This window comes from Musa acuminata, chromosome BXJ2-4 (assembly GCF_036884655.1).
Source record: "Musa acuminata AAA Group cultivar baxijiao chromosome BXJ2-4, Cavendish_Baxijiao_AAA, whole genome shotgun sequence".
Lineage (NCBI taxonomy): Eukaryota > Viridiplantae > Streptophyta > Magnoliopsida > Zingiberales > Musaceae > Musa > Musa acuminata.
The window spans coordinates 3496153-3510360 of NC_088341.1; the positions used below are offsets into that span (position 1 = coordinate 3496153).

General features: G+C 43.3%; 1 protein-coding gene across 1 annotated transcript; it reads right to left on the bottom strand.

The window, feature by feature from the left end:
- Positions 1 to 1217: 1217 nt before the first annotated feature.
- On the bottom strand, positions 1218 to 3855 carry LOC103980596 (homeobox protein BEL1 homolog). The gene is made up of 4 exons (XM_009397034.3): positions 2848 to 3855; positions 2195 to 2574; positions 1983 to 2043; positions 1218 to 1887 (listed from the first exon to the last, which is right to left on the bottom strand). The coding sequence occupies exons 1-4, from the start codon at positions 3436 to 3438 to the stop codon at positions 1393 to 1395; spliced, it is 1527 nt and encodes a 508-aa protein (XP_009395309.2). The 5' UTR covers positions 3439 to 3855; the 3' UTR covers positions 1218 to 1392.
- Positions 3856 to 14208: the final 10353 nt, after the last annotated feature.

Below are 14208 nucleotides of genomic sequence, written 5' to 3' on the forward strand. Positions count from 1 at the left end.
CTTGGTATAGTGATCAGGCTTTCACATTCTTTCAATCTCCATTACTTTGTTGGTGGTACAGATGCGAATGAATGAGCCAAGTTTCACCAAATCAATACCACAAATAATCTCTGTGTACTTGTTTTGAAGATTTTCTTTTACTAAAACAAAATTCTCAAGCTTGGAAAGTGCAGTGACAATAGGTTTTGGAGGATTAGCCAGGAATATTTAAGGTTGGTACACATCTCACATTAATTCTAGACAATGTTGGGCCATTCCAACCTGGAATGTCTTCACCAGAGGCCAAAACTTTGGAGTGAGGTAGAATCTAGGATGAACACGAATGGCTTGCAGCACAACCCCAAGTAGTACAGAATGGCATAACCTAACTATGGAATTAATGAGGGTCCATGACCACTTAGATACACAGCATTCATGGCCACAAAGAATGGGGACATGCATGGTGGGGTTGGAGCACATGGCTTTTTTGGCACCATTTCAGCCATCACTAGTACTTGCAGCTTGTGTTTGCCCAGCATTTTAACTCAACCATAAGTTGCTGCATGTGTCGGCCGTGATGGAATCGGGTGAAAAGGTACTGGTGGAGATGGTGATGCTGCAACAGCAGTCCTCCACTCCTTCTCCTTCCTCCTCTCTCCTGTGTTTGGGCTAACAAAGCACAGCACACCATGAAAGGATGAGTTGCCTCCTCTATTCTTCTACCTCATTCCAAACCAAGTGTGGTTTTAGAACCACAGTTCTGCAATCCAAACCAAGTGTGGTTTCGGTTCTACAAAATTTCAGATCGGAACCTTTTATTTTATTTTTATTTACGTTTAATCTTATATTTTTATTTTCGAAATCGAATCAGAATCGTCAGCTTCGGTTCCGTTTGTAGTAGGTTTTAGAACCTCTAGAAGTTTGGTTCTAGAATTGTAGAATCGTAGAATCATCGATCGATTTCGATTCTGGTTGTTAGCTTCATGTATGCCCAAGTGAAGCTGTGAAATGGCTAAAGGCCAAGAAAAGAAATGAAAGTGAAGGTGGAGAGGCAGAGAAACAAACCATCACCATGCACTAAGCTTAAAGAAACCAAAATGTACGTATAGGATGGAGAAAAAGGAACATAGACACAATGAAAAGTTGCATGAAACCACAAAGCCTAATCGTATCGATCAATATGATGCTAATGTAAATATAAACATAAGACAGTGATTTCTTGTAAGTGAATCTCCAAATGTCAAAAGAGATATGCATGTATAAGAATAGTCAACGTCGGCCTGCCTAATCACTGGCATTAACATGTAAGGATCAATCGATACGATCCATATATATAATCTATACTACTTGCAGTGAATCGATTCTTGCTCTCAGTTAGCCTCAACAACATATTGTAGTACTCTCCTCCTCTTTCTATCCTGCCAAATCATGCAGCAATTGAGTCCCCATCAAGGTCCTGCGGGGAACGCCTTGTGCCTCCCCATCTAACATGGAGAGCTCACCCTGTCGGCCATGGTGAAGGGGCTGTTGAGAGGCTGCAGAGAAGGATAAGCTCATGCCTCCTCCGTTGTGCTGCTGTAGCCCCAGCGTCAACGACACGCTCCTCCTCAAGTCGTCACTCGCAAAGTTGCCGTAGGAGGAGAAGACGTCGTAGTCGACGACTCCAAAGTGGTCTGCGCCGGAGACCCGCTGCTGCTGAGGTTGATGAACTCCATGGTGACTGCTATTTATGATCGATGAGAGTGATTCCGAGTCGTTGAGGAAAGGCTTATGGACAAGGCTGAGGGCAGAGTTAGGGTTAGGGTTTTGGTTGGACTTGGCGTCCAGTTCCTTCATCTCCTCCGAGTACATCTCCTCCACCATTGGCTTCCATATCCTCACCCTTGCATTTATGAACCAATTGGAGACCTGCAATCCAAACCATGCACAGATGCTGATGAATATGCACTTATAATGTGGCATCAACAGAAAAGGAAAACCAAAAGAAATGCATGTAGATGTACCTGGCTTCGTGACAGTCCAGCTTTCCGAGCTAATATGACCTTGTCAACATCGCTTGGATACCTGAGAACAAATGTTCCAGATTTTTTCTCTCGATTAAGCACAACTAATAAGGCTAGTGAGAGAGGGAAGACAGAGTAGGATAAGGAAGACATTAGAACTTCATCATCTATCATCAGCAGAGAATGAGCGATTTAAGGGTTTGAGGACTAACGGGTGAAGGAAATGCTCGAAGAGCCAAGCTCGAAGAATAGAGACAGAGCGTTCGGGGAGGCCTCTCTGCGGCCGCCATGGCAGCTGCTGCACCATGCCGTGCTGCAGTGCTTTCTGCTGTCGAATGCACTGGTCGAGCAGCTTCAGCCGTGGTGTTTCCGCTCGGGTTCCTCCTGGTGCACTCGGGTCCGTCTCCCCCATCGCCTTCTTCACCGCGTTGATCTGGTCCACGATGCCGTCCTTGAGGCGCCTGAAGTGTCTCGACATAGCCTTGGACGCCAGCGTTGAGTAGACATCAGCTGCTCCTTCCCCGGCCATCGTCTCGAACGATGAGACCACGGCCTTCATCTGCTCACAATATTTTCTGTACCTCCTGTCCACCTGAATCCAAATCGGCGACGCAATTTAGAGGCACAAAAGAGTAGTACTAATAGAAATAACACATCATAGGAGTAAAGCAATTCTTCAGAGAAGAAACTAGTAGTAGATGTACTTTGAGAAGCATGGTGGGATCCATTTAATTGTGCAGTCCCACATGATCGAGCCTCACAGTTTCCAGTTCTTAGACGAATTAATTGGATCACTAAGATCATAATAACTGATGTAGAGATCACAATCAATGATAAGAAGAAGAAAAAGGAAGAAGCGACCTACCTCTTCTAGCATGGAAAAGAGCTTTGCCTTCAACTTATGGAGCTCCAAATGGTTCATGGAGTATAGAGACTGTTGCCACGAAGAAGGGTCCCCTTCCTCCCGGCGGCTTCCCTGTTTGGGTCCCTCCTTTGAGTTATGTCCTTCCTGTATGTTACAGAATTCACTCAGAAGCTCCTGTGTTGGTTTTAGGTACTTGGATTTCTTCAAGTAGTGCTCCCTCCTCGCATGCACGAAGAGCTGCTGCTGCTGCAAGGAGTCGGGCAGCCCGATTCCATCAGGAGACTTCACACTGAAGTGGGACAAGGAAAGCTTCCTGTCAAGTTGCTCGCCCTCTTGGCAATTAAAAAGGGGGATCGACGAGGAATCATCCACCGGCCATGTGCTCACTGCAGACCCCATCCCAAAGTTCCCGTTGGACGATTCGGGGAGGCTTCGGTGGACGAAGTTCTTCATGAAGTGAGAACCCTGGCGCTTGGATGGAACCCCCAGCATCTCCACGCCTGATTGGATGCCCAAGAGCTCATGGTTATGCTCCAAGCCCTGTATCAAGGGATTGATTCCCAGCAAGAACTGACTGTATTCCTGAGCCATGATGAAGAAATTCTACGGATGATTCATAAACAGATCTCAACCTTTGCGTGTCTCCTCTACAACAAGTTAGATTATTCTGAATGAAAGATCATAGTTCTCTTCGAACTACAAGGAAAGAAGAGAAGAAGCAAGGGGAGGAAAAGGAAAACAGTACGTAAGATATCGCTTCCTTAACTCTGACTGACATGTAAACCTCTCCGACTCCTTCCTCTCTCCCCTCCTTATTACTACAACACTCAACACATCTCTTCTCCCTTTGGCTCCTACCACGAGATCTTCTTTCCCTTCCTTCTCTCTCCTCCACTCGATGCTTCTTTTCTCAGATGGCTTCTGTTGCCCTTCTTCACAATTTGATCAGAAGAAGGAACAAGAGATTGGGATTCAAGATATTTTTGATACTAGAGAGAGAGAGAGAGAGAGAGATGTGGTCCTCCGTCCCAACTAATCCTCATTAAAGCGTGTATTAAAGTAGATTGTCCTTTTGGGGCCGGTGTCTGATGCCCGAACAAACCTCACACCTTGGTCCTCTATCTCATTCATTTCCGGCATTTTCATCGGTAAATTACTTTCTCTGGGTCTTACCTGATAATTATCTGACATTTCGTAATCTAGCGCCGAGTGGTCCTCTCTCTCCTAGTATATTAATTGTCTTCATATGGCCGGCCCGACCTTGAAGAACTTGTGAGACGGTAAAGCAGACTGCAAAGATCATTGGACGGAACACACTCTCAGCACTAAATGAGCAGCGAGTTACTACCTAAACACCCTCAACTTCTTCCAACTTACTGCTACTGTTTCTTCCTCCCTTTGCTGCACCACAACACGAGAGAGTCTTTGCCTTGGCTGACATCGCCATCACTTTCTCTTCCCCTTTACTGTTGACAGGTAGAGGAGAACTGAAAAACTAAAAAATATTCAAAGATTTATGATTAATAATACATCAAAAAGTCAATGTAAAATTAATGTGATTCAACAATCTATGGAGAAAATCAAGTTCTTCATCATATAAAATTAATTATATGACCTTTTCTTTTATTAAGATTTCTTATCCCTCCATCTTAATATTAATAATAATTCGTGTCCAAATCATAGAGCTCCCTTGCTGTGTAGATGTTAATCTCGAGCATGTAAGACTGTCGAAGAGTATACGCTGCGTGTTACACACGTCTCTTGATTTGCTTGCATGGCTGATGATGACCCACACAGTTCCTGGCATGCTTGGAGTCATCTGCATTAATTAGGTGGCGGGGTTCGATCGACAATGGACTATGCAGTATCATTTTGCTCGAGTGGGACATGAATTTGGATGACAGGTAGAGCGTCCATTTGACGACCTAATCACATTAATAAGCATCACGATGGCTTTGCAAACCCATGTCTTCGACCACAATTTGCTTTACCATCAAAGGTTGTATTTAAGCTAGTATAGTGTGTTGGTGAACAAATATGTCGTGACTGATGAGTCAGCACGACTAGGTCCACAGGTCGATGTCAGGAGCCTCCTGCCGATTGAGCTGGTTGTCGGAGCCGACTAGATCCTTGAATCAAGGGGTGGGTTGGTCGATGGCTTGCCACGGGGCGCCAGTCCACGACTCCCGAGGTTGGGTTGCCTTCCTGCAAAAATAGCCTTCGTCGGGTGATCCCCGACTTTGGCCCCTCCGACGAGTAAGTCAGTTGTCTCCCTTTTTTTTTTTCCCCTGGGTCGGACTGTCACGGACAAACTTTGAAACAAGATGTTTGATGTAATGCTTATATTTGTCCGTGTCTGTTGGCATGTTCATGCCTTGTACAGAATGTAGAGGGGCGGCCGAAGGCTTAATAGTCCCACTTTAGTTGGGTTGGTGGCCTCTTTAGGCTTGTAAATAAAGGTTGTGTCATGTGGACACGTGCGAGAGCTTTTCGGTCTGTAATGGACCATTTTACCCTTTGTTGTGCCACTGTTCAGAGCTTGTAAAGTCTGTTTGTAATTTGCATTGTCTATGAAGTGTTTTTCGGACATGTTTGCTTGTGGATCCCAATTGAGGCGTTCTCTCTTGCCTGTTCTCTCTTTTGTTGGTCCTAAGGGACAATGGGAGTCTTTGGGGAGGCTGACCTTTGCGGACGGACACGCAAGGGTGCCGCACGACTTAGGCAAAACCAGCTAAGTCCGTGTCATATGGTATCAGAGCGGGACAAGCACTCATAGAAACACTTAGCATGCAAACGTGGGGGACCTAGCGGGGCTGCATTGAGGGCAGTCAGCACACGCGCGACCGTTTGGGGGAAAATGGGCATGGAGATATAGGGAAAAGAGTCGCTCAGAGGAGCGGGCATCTGAGATTGGCATTCACAGGAATGGCCAACCCTTCGCGCAAGAGGCACCACGAGAACAGGCAAGCTTGGAAGAATTTGGAGCGCACAAAGGTTGGGATGGCTGAGTTTGAGCTATGGCTCAACGTTGACAACTATACTTGATGGTGCTCTAGGCAAGCGAGGCGCTTGGCAAGAATGAAACCATCCAAGGTGGAATGAGTTGCTCAACGACCAAAAGAGTTATGCAAAGCTCACAGAGGTGAGGGGAATTGCTAACTCGAAGAATTTGGTACTCATGCATGGGCTTGTATGCGGACGACGGAATGTTCGTGGCCATCCCAAGGCGGCCGAGACTCGGCGCCATGGAGCATTGAAACTTTCTCTTCGGCATGTGAAGGATACGTCCGTAGGAGGCTGAAGTGTGCAACGAGTTCAGCATGTTGCTAGGCCTTGAGGGGTGCAGTGGGGGCTGTATTGACGGGGAGTCGCAATCTAGCAAGTGCGTTTGCAGGAGGCAGAACAATGCACAGTTTGTTCAGCAGATCGGAGTAGTCCAAGGGGATGGTGGTCTCCGAAACGAAGAGAGATGTTGCTCCAATGGGACAGTTATCCAGGAGGGATAAGTCTCAGCTCTCCAAAGGGAGAATCATGTGAGACGGACTTCACATGTTGAGGAGGAGTACCTCAACAAACAACAACTCCACGAAGCTCGATGGACTGAGCAAGCGGCGAGGAGTCGGCGCATGATCTCGCTCGAGAGAATGCATTGGTGGATGCATTGCGAGATCAAGTGGGGGAGCGACCTGAAGCAACTTAAATGAAGGCACACTTGGAGTCGATGTGGAGATCGGACTCAAGGGAGGGCTGACCCGTGGAATGGTGGGCACGAGGGCCACCATCGACTCAATGCAAAAACGAGGAGCGAAGCAACTTGGGTGTAACTTGGCGAAGTACCCAAGCCGCATGAAGGGAGCCAGCATAGAAGTTGGAACATGGAGCAGAGGCACAGTGCTTTTCTTAGACAGAGGTCAAGGACATGAACTCTTGCAGAGGCAAGAGTAGGATCATGTTGTTCCATGGGTCCTTCATTCTGACGGAGTGGACTCATCTTGCATGGTGCCAAAGACGAAGGGAGCTTCGGGGCACATGCACCTTATCTCGGAGAAGCATTTGATGGAGGAACTAAGGCGACTCAATTCGCGGAGGCGAAGTTGGGTTCAGAAGGCCTTAGCACGGGGCAAGAGGACGCAGAGGCGGGTACTCTTGAAGAATATGCCACAGTGTTGCCATTCGAGTTGCTATGAAGGAAGCGGTGCGCAGCGGAGATTGTGCCGGTAGGGGCAGAGGCCTAGGATCCAGACAATGGTGCACAAATTACAGTGAAGTCGATGGACTTCGGGAGCTACTAGGCGACGGACTGTCCTAGAGCGGTGCTTCATCTAGGTGTGACCCAAGAGTGGGTGGATGAAGATCGATTGCCAAAGGAGCGAACAAAATCGAAGGTGGAAGAGACCCTGCGATGTATTGGCAGAGGCCACACATGGAGGGTTCACAATTCGAGTTTATTCCCCAAGGATCAGAATGCAATGGGGATGTCACCAGGAGGCGACATGGTGCAGCGGATCGTGGTGGAACAGTTCGTGGCAATGCGATACACACGACGGGGTCCCGTGAGGGATGAGATCATATGGAGGTATGATCGGGAGCTACTGGGAGCTCCACTTCGGTGAACAACACGACGGCAAGAAGGGCTATGGATTCAAGGAGTGAAGGCCATGGTACTACAGAGGCGGGTCTTCCGGGCGTGCACCGAATTTTGCATCGGATGAAAACCTTGGTCATCAGCATATGGGGGCTGGGTTCCACCAAGGGAAAAGTTCGAATGCAAGTACCAGTGAGTTCCATGGGAGGGACTTGATCATGCAGAGGTATGATCGAAGCAGCTGGAGAGTTGGACTGCTCCAGAGCTCATATTCTCTTAAGGGAGCCCGACAAGTCAGAGGATAAGGTCGAGTAAGCGAACGTTGCTACCAAGGAAGCTAAGGAGAGCAGAATCGGTGCAAACCCTACAAAGTGATGGCAGAGGCCATGCATGGGAGTTGCAGTCTGTCTTTCCATCGACCAAACAGACTGCTTGGAGAACACAGAGGTGTTGAAGCAGGGGGTCGAAAGGGGCGAGGAAGCGACGACGAGTCCAGAGGGACTCAGAGGAGTGCCACGGAGACATATCTACTGATCGTGAAGAAAGGGATTCAGATGCGAGGCGACGGATAGTAGGGCCATGGGCATGGCAGCGCCATGGTACCGCAGAGGCGGGACTTCCGTCAAAGTCATTGATCCCTTGCTCTCACGGAGGGAGAGCGCTTGGTCGTGAAAGGGACCGAGGAGATGGAGCATGCAGAGGCAATCTCCAAGTACCGAGACAAGGCTGAAGGGCAGAGGCCAAGAAACTTCGTAAGACCGGTGTCTACAAGTTTCTCATCAAGATAGCCGTAAGTGAAGGACTTCGGGTCATGCAAGAGTGCACGACCAAGGAACGAAGCAGGCAGTACGCGGTGCTGTACCTTTGCTACTCAGTGGAGTAGGCGGCAGGGTTGATGGAGAAGACGGTACAATCCCAGAGGTGACCTCATCTATCAGAGAATTACTCCAAGTTGGGGTGGAAACTTCCTGCATTCCAGAAGTTCAATGGCTTTGAGAAGGTGAATCACAGTAACTAACTCAATGCAAGGAGTGCAAACACTTCAAGTGCTTCAGAAGTGTGAGCAAAGAGCAGGCGAAGACTAGTAACCAGCTCGATGCGTGAAGTACAACCTCGAGGAGGCGGGCGAAGTCAAGTAACCTTTGCCTTCTCAACTCTTAAGAGGATGGGCGAAACCGAGTACCCCAATTCTCTTATCTATCCAGCAGAGGAGCTCTGCACAAGTTCAAAGACCCTTCGAAGATAATGGAAGACAATAGTTGTCAAACCCTCACCAACGGTGATCAGTGCTACTGAGAGTAGATTGTCCGCCTCATTTCCCAACGAAATGCCAATCGAAAGCGGAAGTGATGCGAACCTACTTGGATGTGACAACTAACTGAAAGAAGAGTCAATGAGCAGATTTTGTGGAGGAAGGACCCAAAACTTCAGAAGTTTGCGAGGCGATGCTCGTTAAAGCTCCAACAAGCATCCACCCAGTTTAGGCAGCATGTGAAAATTTTGAGAGACTGGCGCGGTAAGGATGGTCTTTTCCTTCATTTGGTGGATCCGCAGGAATCAACGAGGATAAACACAACTCAGCCAACCCCACACCAGAGTCAGAGTCATTGGCGAGTTGAAGCAGCATGGCGGATCAAAGGTTCGACTACTCAAAAACAGCAGCGGAGAGCAGCTGGGAGCCAGGAGGCGCATTGCAGCTGGAGCGGAAGATTGAAGACTCAGCAAAGGCAAAGAGTTGCAGTGTTCACAAAGGCTTCGACGAGGACGTCGAAGGGATAAGTGGGGGAGAATGTCACGGACAAACTTTGAAACAGGATGTTTGATGTAATGCTTATATTTGTCCGTGTCTGTTGGCATGTTCATGCCTTGTACAAAATGTAGAGGGGCGGCCGAAGGCTTAATAGTCCCACTTTAGTTGGGTTGGTGGCCTCTTTAGGCTTGTAAATAAAGGTTGTGTCATGTGGACACGTGCGAGAGCTTTTCGGTCTGTAATGGACTATTTTACCCTTTGTTGTGCCACTGTTCAGAGCTTGTAAAGTCTGTTTGTAATTTGCATTGTCTATGAAGTGTTTTTCGGACATGTTTGCTTGTGGATCCCAATTGAGGTGTTCTCTCTTGCCTGTTCTCTCTTTTGTTGGTCCTAAGGGACAATGGGAGTCTTTGGGGAGGCTGACCTTTGCGGACGGACACGCAAGGGTGTCGCACGACTTAGGCAAAACCAGCTAAGTCCATGTCAGGACGTCGGCCAGAGGTCTTTATACTATCGTCCGAGGGTCGGTCGTACATGGGTTGGCATGGCGGACGTGCCAAAGTGTGCCTTGGTACGGATTCCGACTTGTCGTGTCTTAGGGGCGACACCGTCTCAGGATTCCCAAGATGTGCTGAGCAACGGCTTAATACGGATTCTGACCTAGCGTGTGACATCGGCGGTGATGGACCCAAAATACGCCCTATCACAATGTGTGCCTACTTGGGAGGAAAATGGTTCTGTTTAATCCAATAATTTACAATGATATAAGACATCAATATTATTTGCAACAATAATAAAAAAATTATTGATTAATGTCCAAGATCTAAAATTACTTGCATAATTACCTAGCAATTTATTTATGATTTTAAATTGATATTTTTTTAGATCATTGTTGTATAGGAGGAATGCCATGGAACAAGATTGCATACAATAAAATCTTATAGGTGAGGGGAAGAATACTTTTATACGAAAAGAACAATTAATAAAATAAATAAATAAAATTGATAAAGAAAACACTCATGACTGTTACTATATGAGAATCATGAATTACAAGATTTTTTTTTAGATTAAACGTAGGCTAAGGCTCTTGTACATTTTCTCATATAAACCTTTAAATTTTTTTCTCGCTATACAAACGCTATACGACCACTAAAATTGTCTTCATATCTCATGTCAAAATCTTGCGATACATGATATATTTATTTATATAATAAACTCTTTTAATTTTTCCTAATCTTTGCAAACCACCAAGTAAATTGCCTTCCCCTATATCAAATATATATATATATATATATATATATATATATATATATATACTACTTAAATCTTGAGAAACAAATAAAATCTATAATATGTAAAGATTTAAACACCTGTAAATAAATCTCAAAAGGTAGAACTTCATCATTGAATGCTATTACTGTCATTGCGTGTGACCCTTGAACTCGAAGAGAACTCATCCTTGATCTCGAAGATGAGAGATCGGTCAAACTGGAGCGAAACTACTGGCACACCGGTGTGTGTTTGGTTTCTGTTGTTATCATCATCATCATCATCACCAAAGGTGTCATTGTCATTTCAGTTCTGGTTAGGAGAGTTGTGAATCTCCTGGAACGACTGTTCAATTCAATCTAGTTGATGTCAAAATGTCCTCATTGTTTGATCTCTTAAGTATAATAATTGCGTCATATTCTTCTACTTTGAAGATCTTATAATCTACGACCAGCTTGATCAAATTGATTAGATCCACTAAGTCATAGATCAAATCTAATATATATTATCGGGCTCATTTAATGTTTAGCAAGACGAGACTAGTCCTATTTTTGGTGTCCATTTTATACATGAATATTCTTTTAATAGAGTTAGACTAAAAGAAAAAATAGAATATAATCCATTACATGAACATTTACCCTAAATAGTCATATCATTTTTTGAATCTATCTCCGGTCCCACGTACACAGCTGCATCAACCAAATAATGATGAACTACACAATCTATTATGTGTTCTAAGCATGGATGTCATTGTTTCAGACAAATCATTCTATAGTGAAAGTTAATCATTCCATCTATTAAATATCTAATTGACATACTTGGTTTCGGCATTGTTAGGGCACATCGATTAGGGATTCGTTATACCATCAAAAACTTGATTACAATATGATATAAGGGTAGACATATGATCGACATTATGTAATTGACACATCTTATAACGTAACTAACACCTCATTGTTATGTGACTGACTCCTTAGCATCATGCAATCACACCTTAGTGTAAGGTCGAGTGGGTCAAATATTATTATATCCTAAATTTGACATACTGCGATTGTAATTAAGTCTACAAAAATATATCATCTACGATATTCAGAATTTATTATAAAAAAACTCATTAGGTGCATTCCAAAAGCAAACTCTATCTTTCTTAAGAATATAATTCAAATTCTTTGAGTTTTTATTAACTTAGGTATCAAAGGAATAGTATCGGAAGTACCCCGATGTAATTTTAAGGGTTCGACACGATTGGATTAGAGTAAGATGATATTAGTTGAAGTCATTTTAAGATAAGTGCAAAAGAAAGATCTTAGTGAATCAACATCCAATTTGAACAACCAAAACTTAACTTAACATAGCATCAACAAGATAATTTACTTTTCATATAAATTAAAATCTGAACTATCGCTTGAGAAAAATAACCTTATATAAGGGTTATTAAGGTTCAATCAAAAGATAAGTACCAGAAAATAATGTGCCAGTGGTAAAAGAGAAGCGATGGGTGAAAATTTTCTGGGAAAAATAGGATTTACTTAAAGATAACTTAATAATATGAGCCGAGTTGTATGATTATACGTAAAGAACATATTCATACATCCAATCTCGTGAATAAATCACAAACTAATAAATCTCTTTATTATCCTATCATGATATGATAGTTCAAACCTAACATGTGGAATATAAATTCAATAACGAAAAAAATTATATATGCACAATTTTTCTGCCGACGTTTTTGTTTTGTATTTATTTCCCCTGAATAAATAGGTTTTGGGTGGTTCTCAATGGAGTGATTAATGGGGAAACGAAAGAATTGACATATGAACACATTTATAATCCTTTTGCTATTCACAATTTGGACGACGTTGATTGGTCCTTCACCCAATATCTTGAATTGACCACCAAAAGCTTTGGATCCTTAAGTATTTCCAAAATTAAAGATGCTCATAATTGAAATCGAGGTCTTATTTAGGCCACGCATTGGATGTACTGTGTTCTTCCTGGCTCTTATTAGGTTGAGGTCGACATGCATACAAGCTTGACCGTGTAATAGTTGTTCCTTGCACTCCTACGCCATCTGCTATCATGTGAGAAGTAGAGATGGCCTCCCACAAAATATATCGAATCATTCTCATAATGCATGAAGATGTTGACGTTAAGAATAATAGTATTTAAGCCACTTTTCTCGTCGTAAAATAAGATCAGATGTTGATATTAAAAGAACCATGAAGATAATCAATAACAAAATATAAACTCGGAAGGTAGTGAATATAAATTTAACTTCGGCTTAAACCAGAATCGAGTTCAAACCGAATTAGTCAAACATTGTTCTATGAATCTAAGCCCCATTCTTTAATGCATGAACTACTTGTTCTCCCCTTTCCTTGATGTCAAAACTTTGATGATGTGTTGAGTTGTTCGTCATGAATTTTTGGTGTAACCTCAATTCAACTCTTCCTCAACCAGCCCCAAGAAGAAGTCAGTCCTTGTTTGCATTGATTCCAACACCTAACTCTTGGTATGATAGCAACAACAGTGGTTGATTGATCCACCTATTTTGCTTGCCATTGCAACTCAGTTTGAGCCTTTGCTGATTCATAGACCACAATTTTAGATAGTGCTGATTAATCAATTGGCATTTTTAGCATTAGATGATGCTACTGTTTAATTATAAAAAAAATAAAATTTATTTTTGGATAAAGTCTTGAGATGTGATGACTTTTGCTCCTTAAGTTCTCCATGGATGAGAAATCTCACTCGGATTAATGCTGGTAATCAATGTGCCTCCATATGTTTTTTGTGTTCCTTAAGTTCATATAAATCTCTCTTGCACATGATTGAGGTAGGATTTCATCTTTTAATTCCTATATTGAGATCATTATTATCTGTCTCAAAATTCATGCACATCGATGGACAATCTTCGATTATATCTTGGAAAGTGTTAGGAATTATTTGAATATTTTCTTCTCTTTATGTTTTTTAAATCCATACATGTTTTATGTTAGCTACAAAATATCATTGACTTTTTTTAGGAGATATGTACAGATAGTGATGTATGTGACCTTACTTTCTTTTTTTGATATAGGTATGACTTAAAATGATCAAAAAATTAAATAATTTTAAAGTTCAAAAATAAAAATAATATCACTCAGATGAGATTGTTATGTAACCTAAGGCTCAACACTAGTCTCCGTAGCTAACTAACCCTTAGGCTATCTGAAAACATCAACTCTTTCAACTTTATCGACTTAAGCATTGGAGGAATATTTATCGAGTACGCCCTAAGAAAACCTATCGAGACCCCACTACTCGAGTCTTCTGATCCAAATAATTGATATATGAGACAATTAAAATCTCAAATACTAGAAAAAAAATCCATCGATTTTTCCTCGTTAGCTAACCGACATGTATTAGCTAACGATAATAACTTCCCATGGGAACCCTCAATTGGGCCACATGGAAAGAACCATCCGAGCTCGGCTTGACCCAATCCATCTAAATCACGAGCCCGACGAAGCTCTCAATCCAACTTCGTGCGATATCATATGAGTCAATAATACAATTATACACTTAAGTCTTTCTGCCTCTTCTCCTATCTCTTAAACTACTAATATCTAAAGCATGCGAATCATATTATATTACGACCATGAAACCGATCACCGCAATTATGTGCCATTTATGTAGCTAAAACCCAATCAGAAACTTGCTTCCACGCGCAAGCATTTGCTGAAATGGCGTCCATGAGTGGCCACTACGAGCTTCA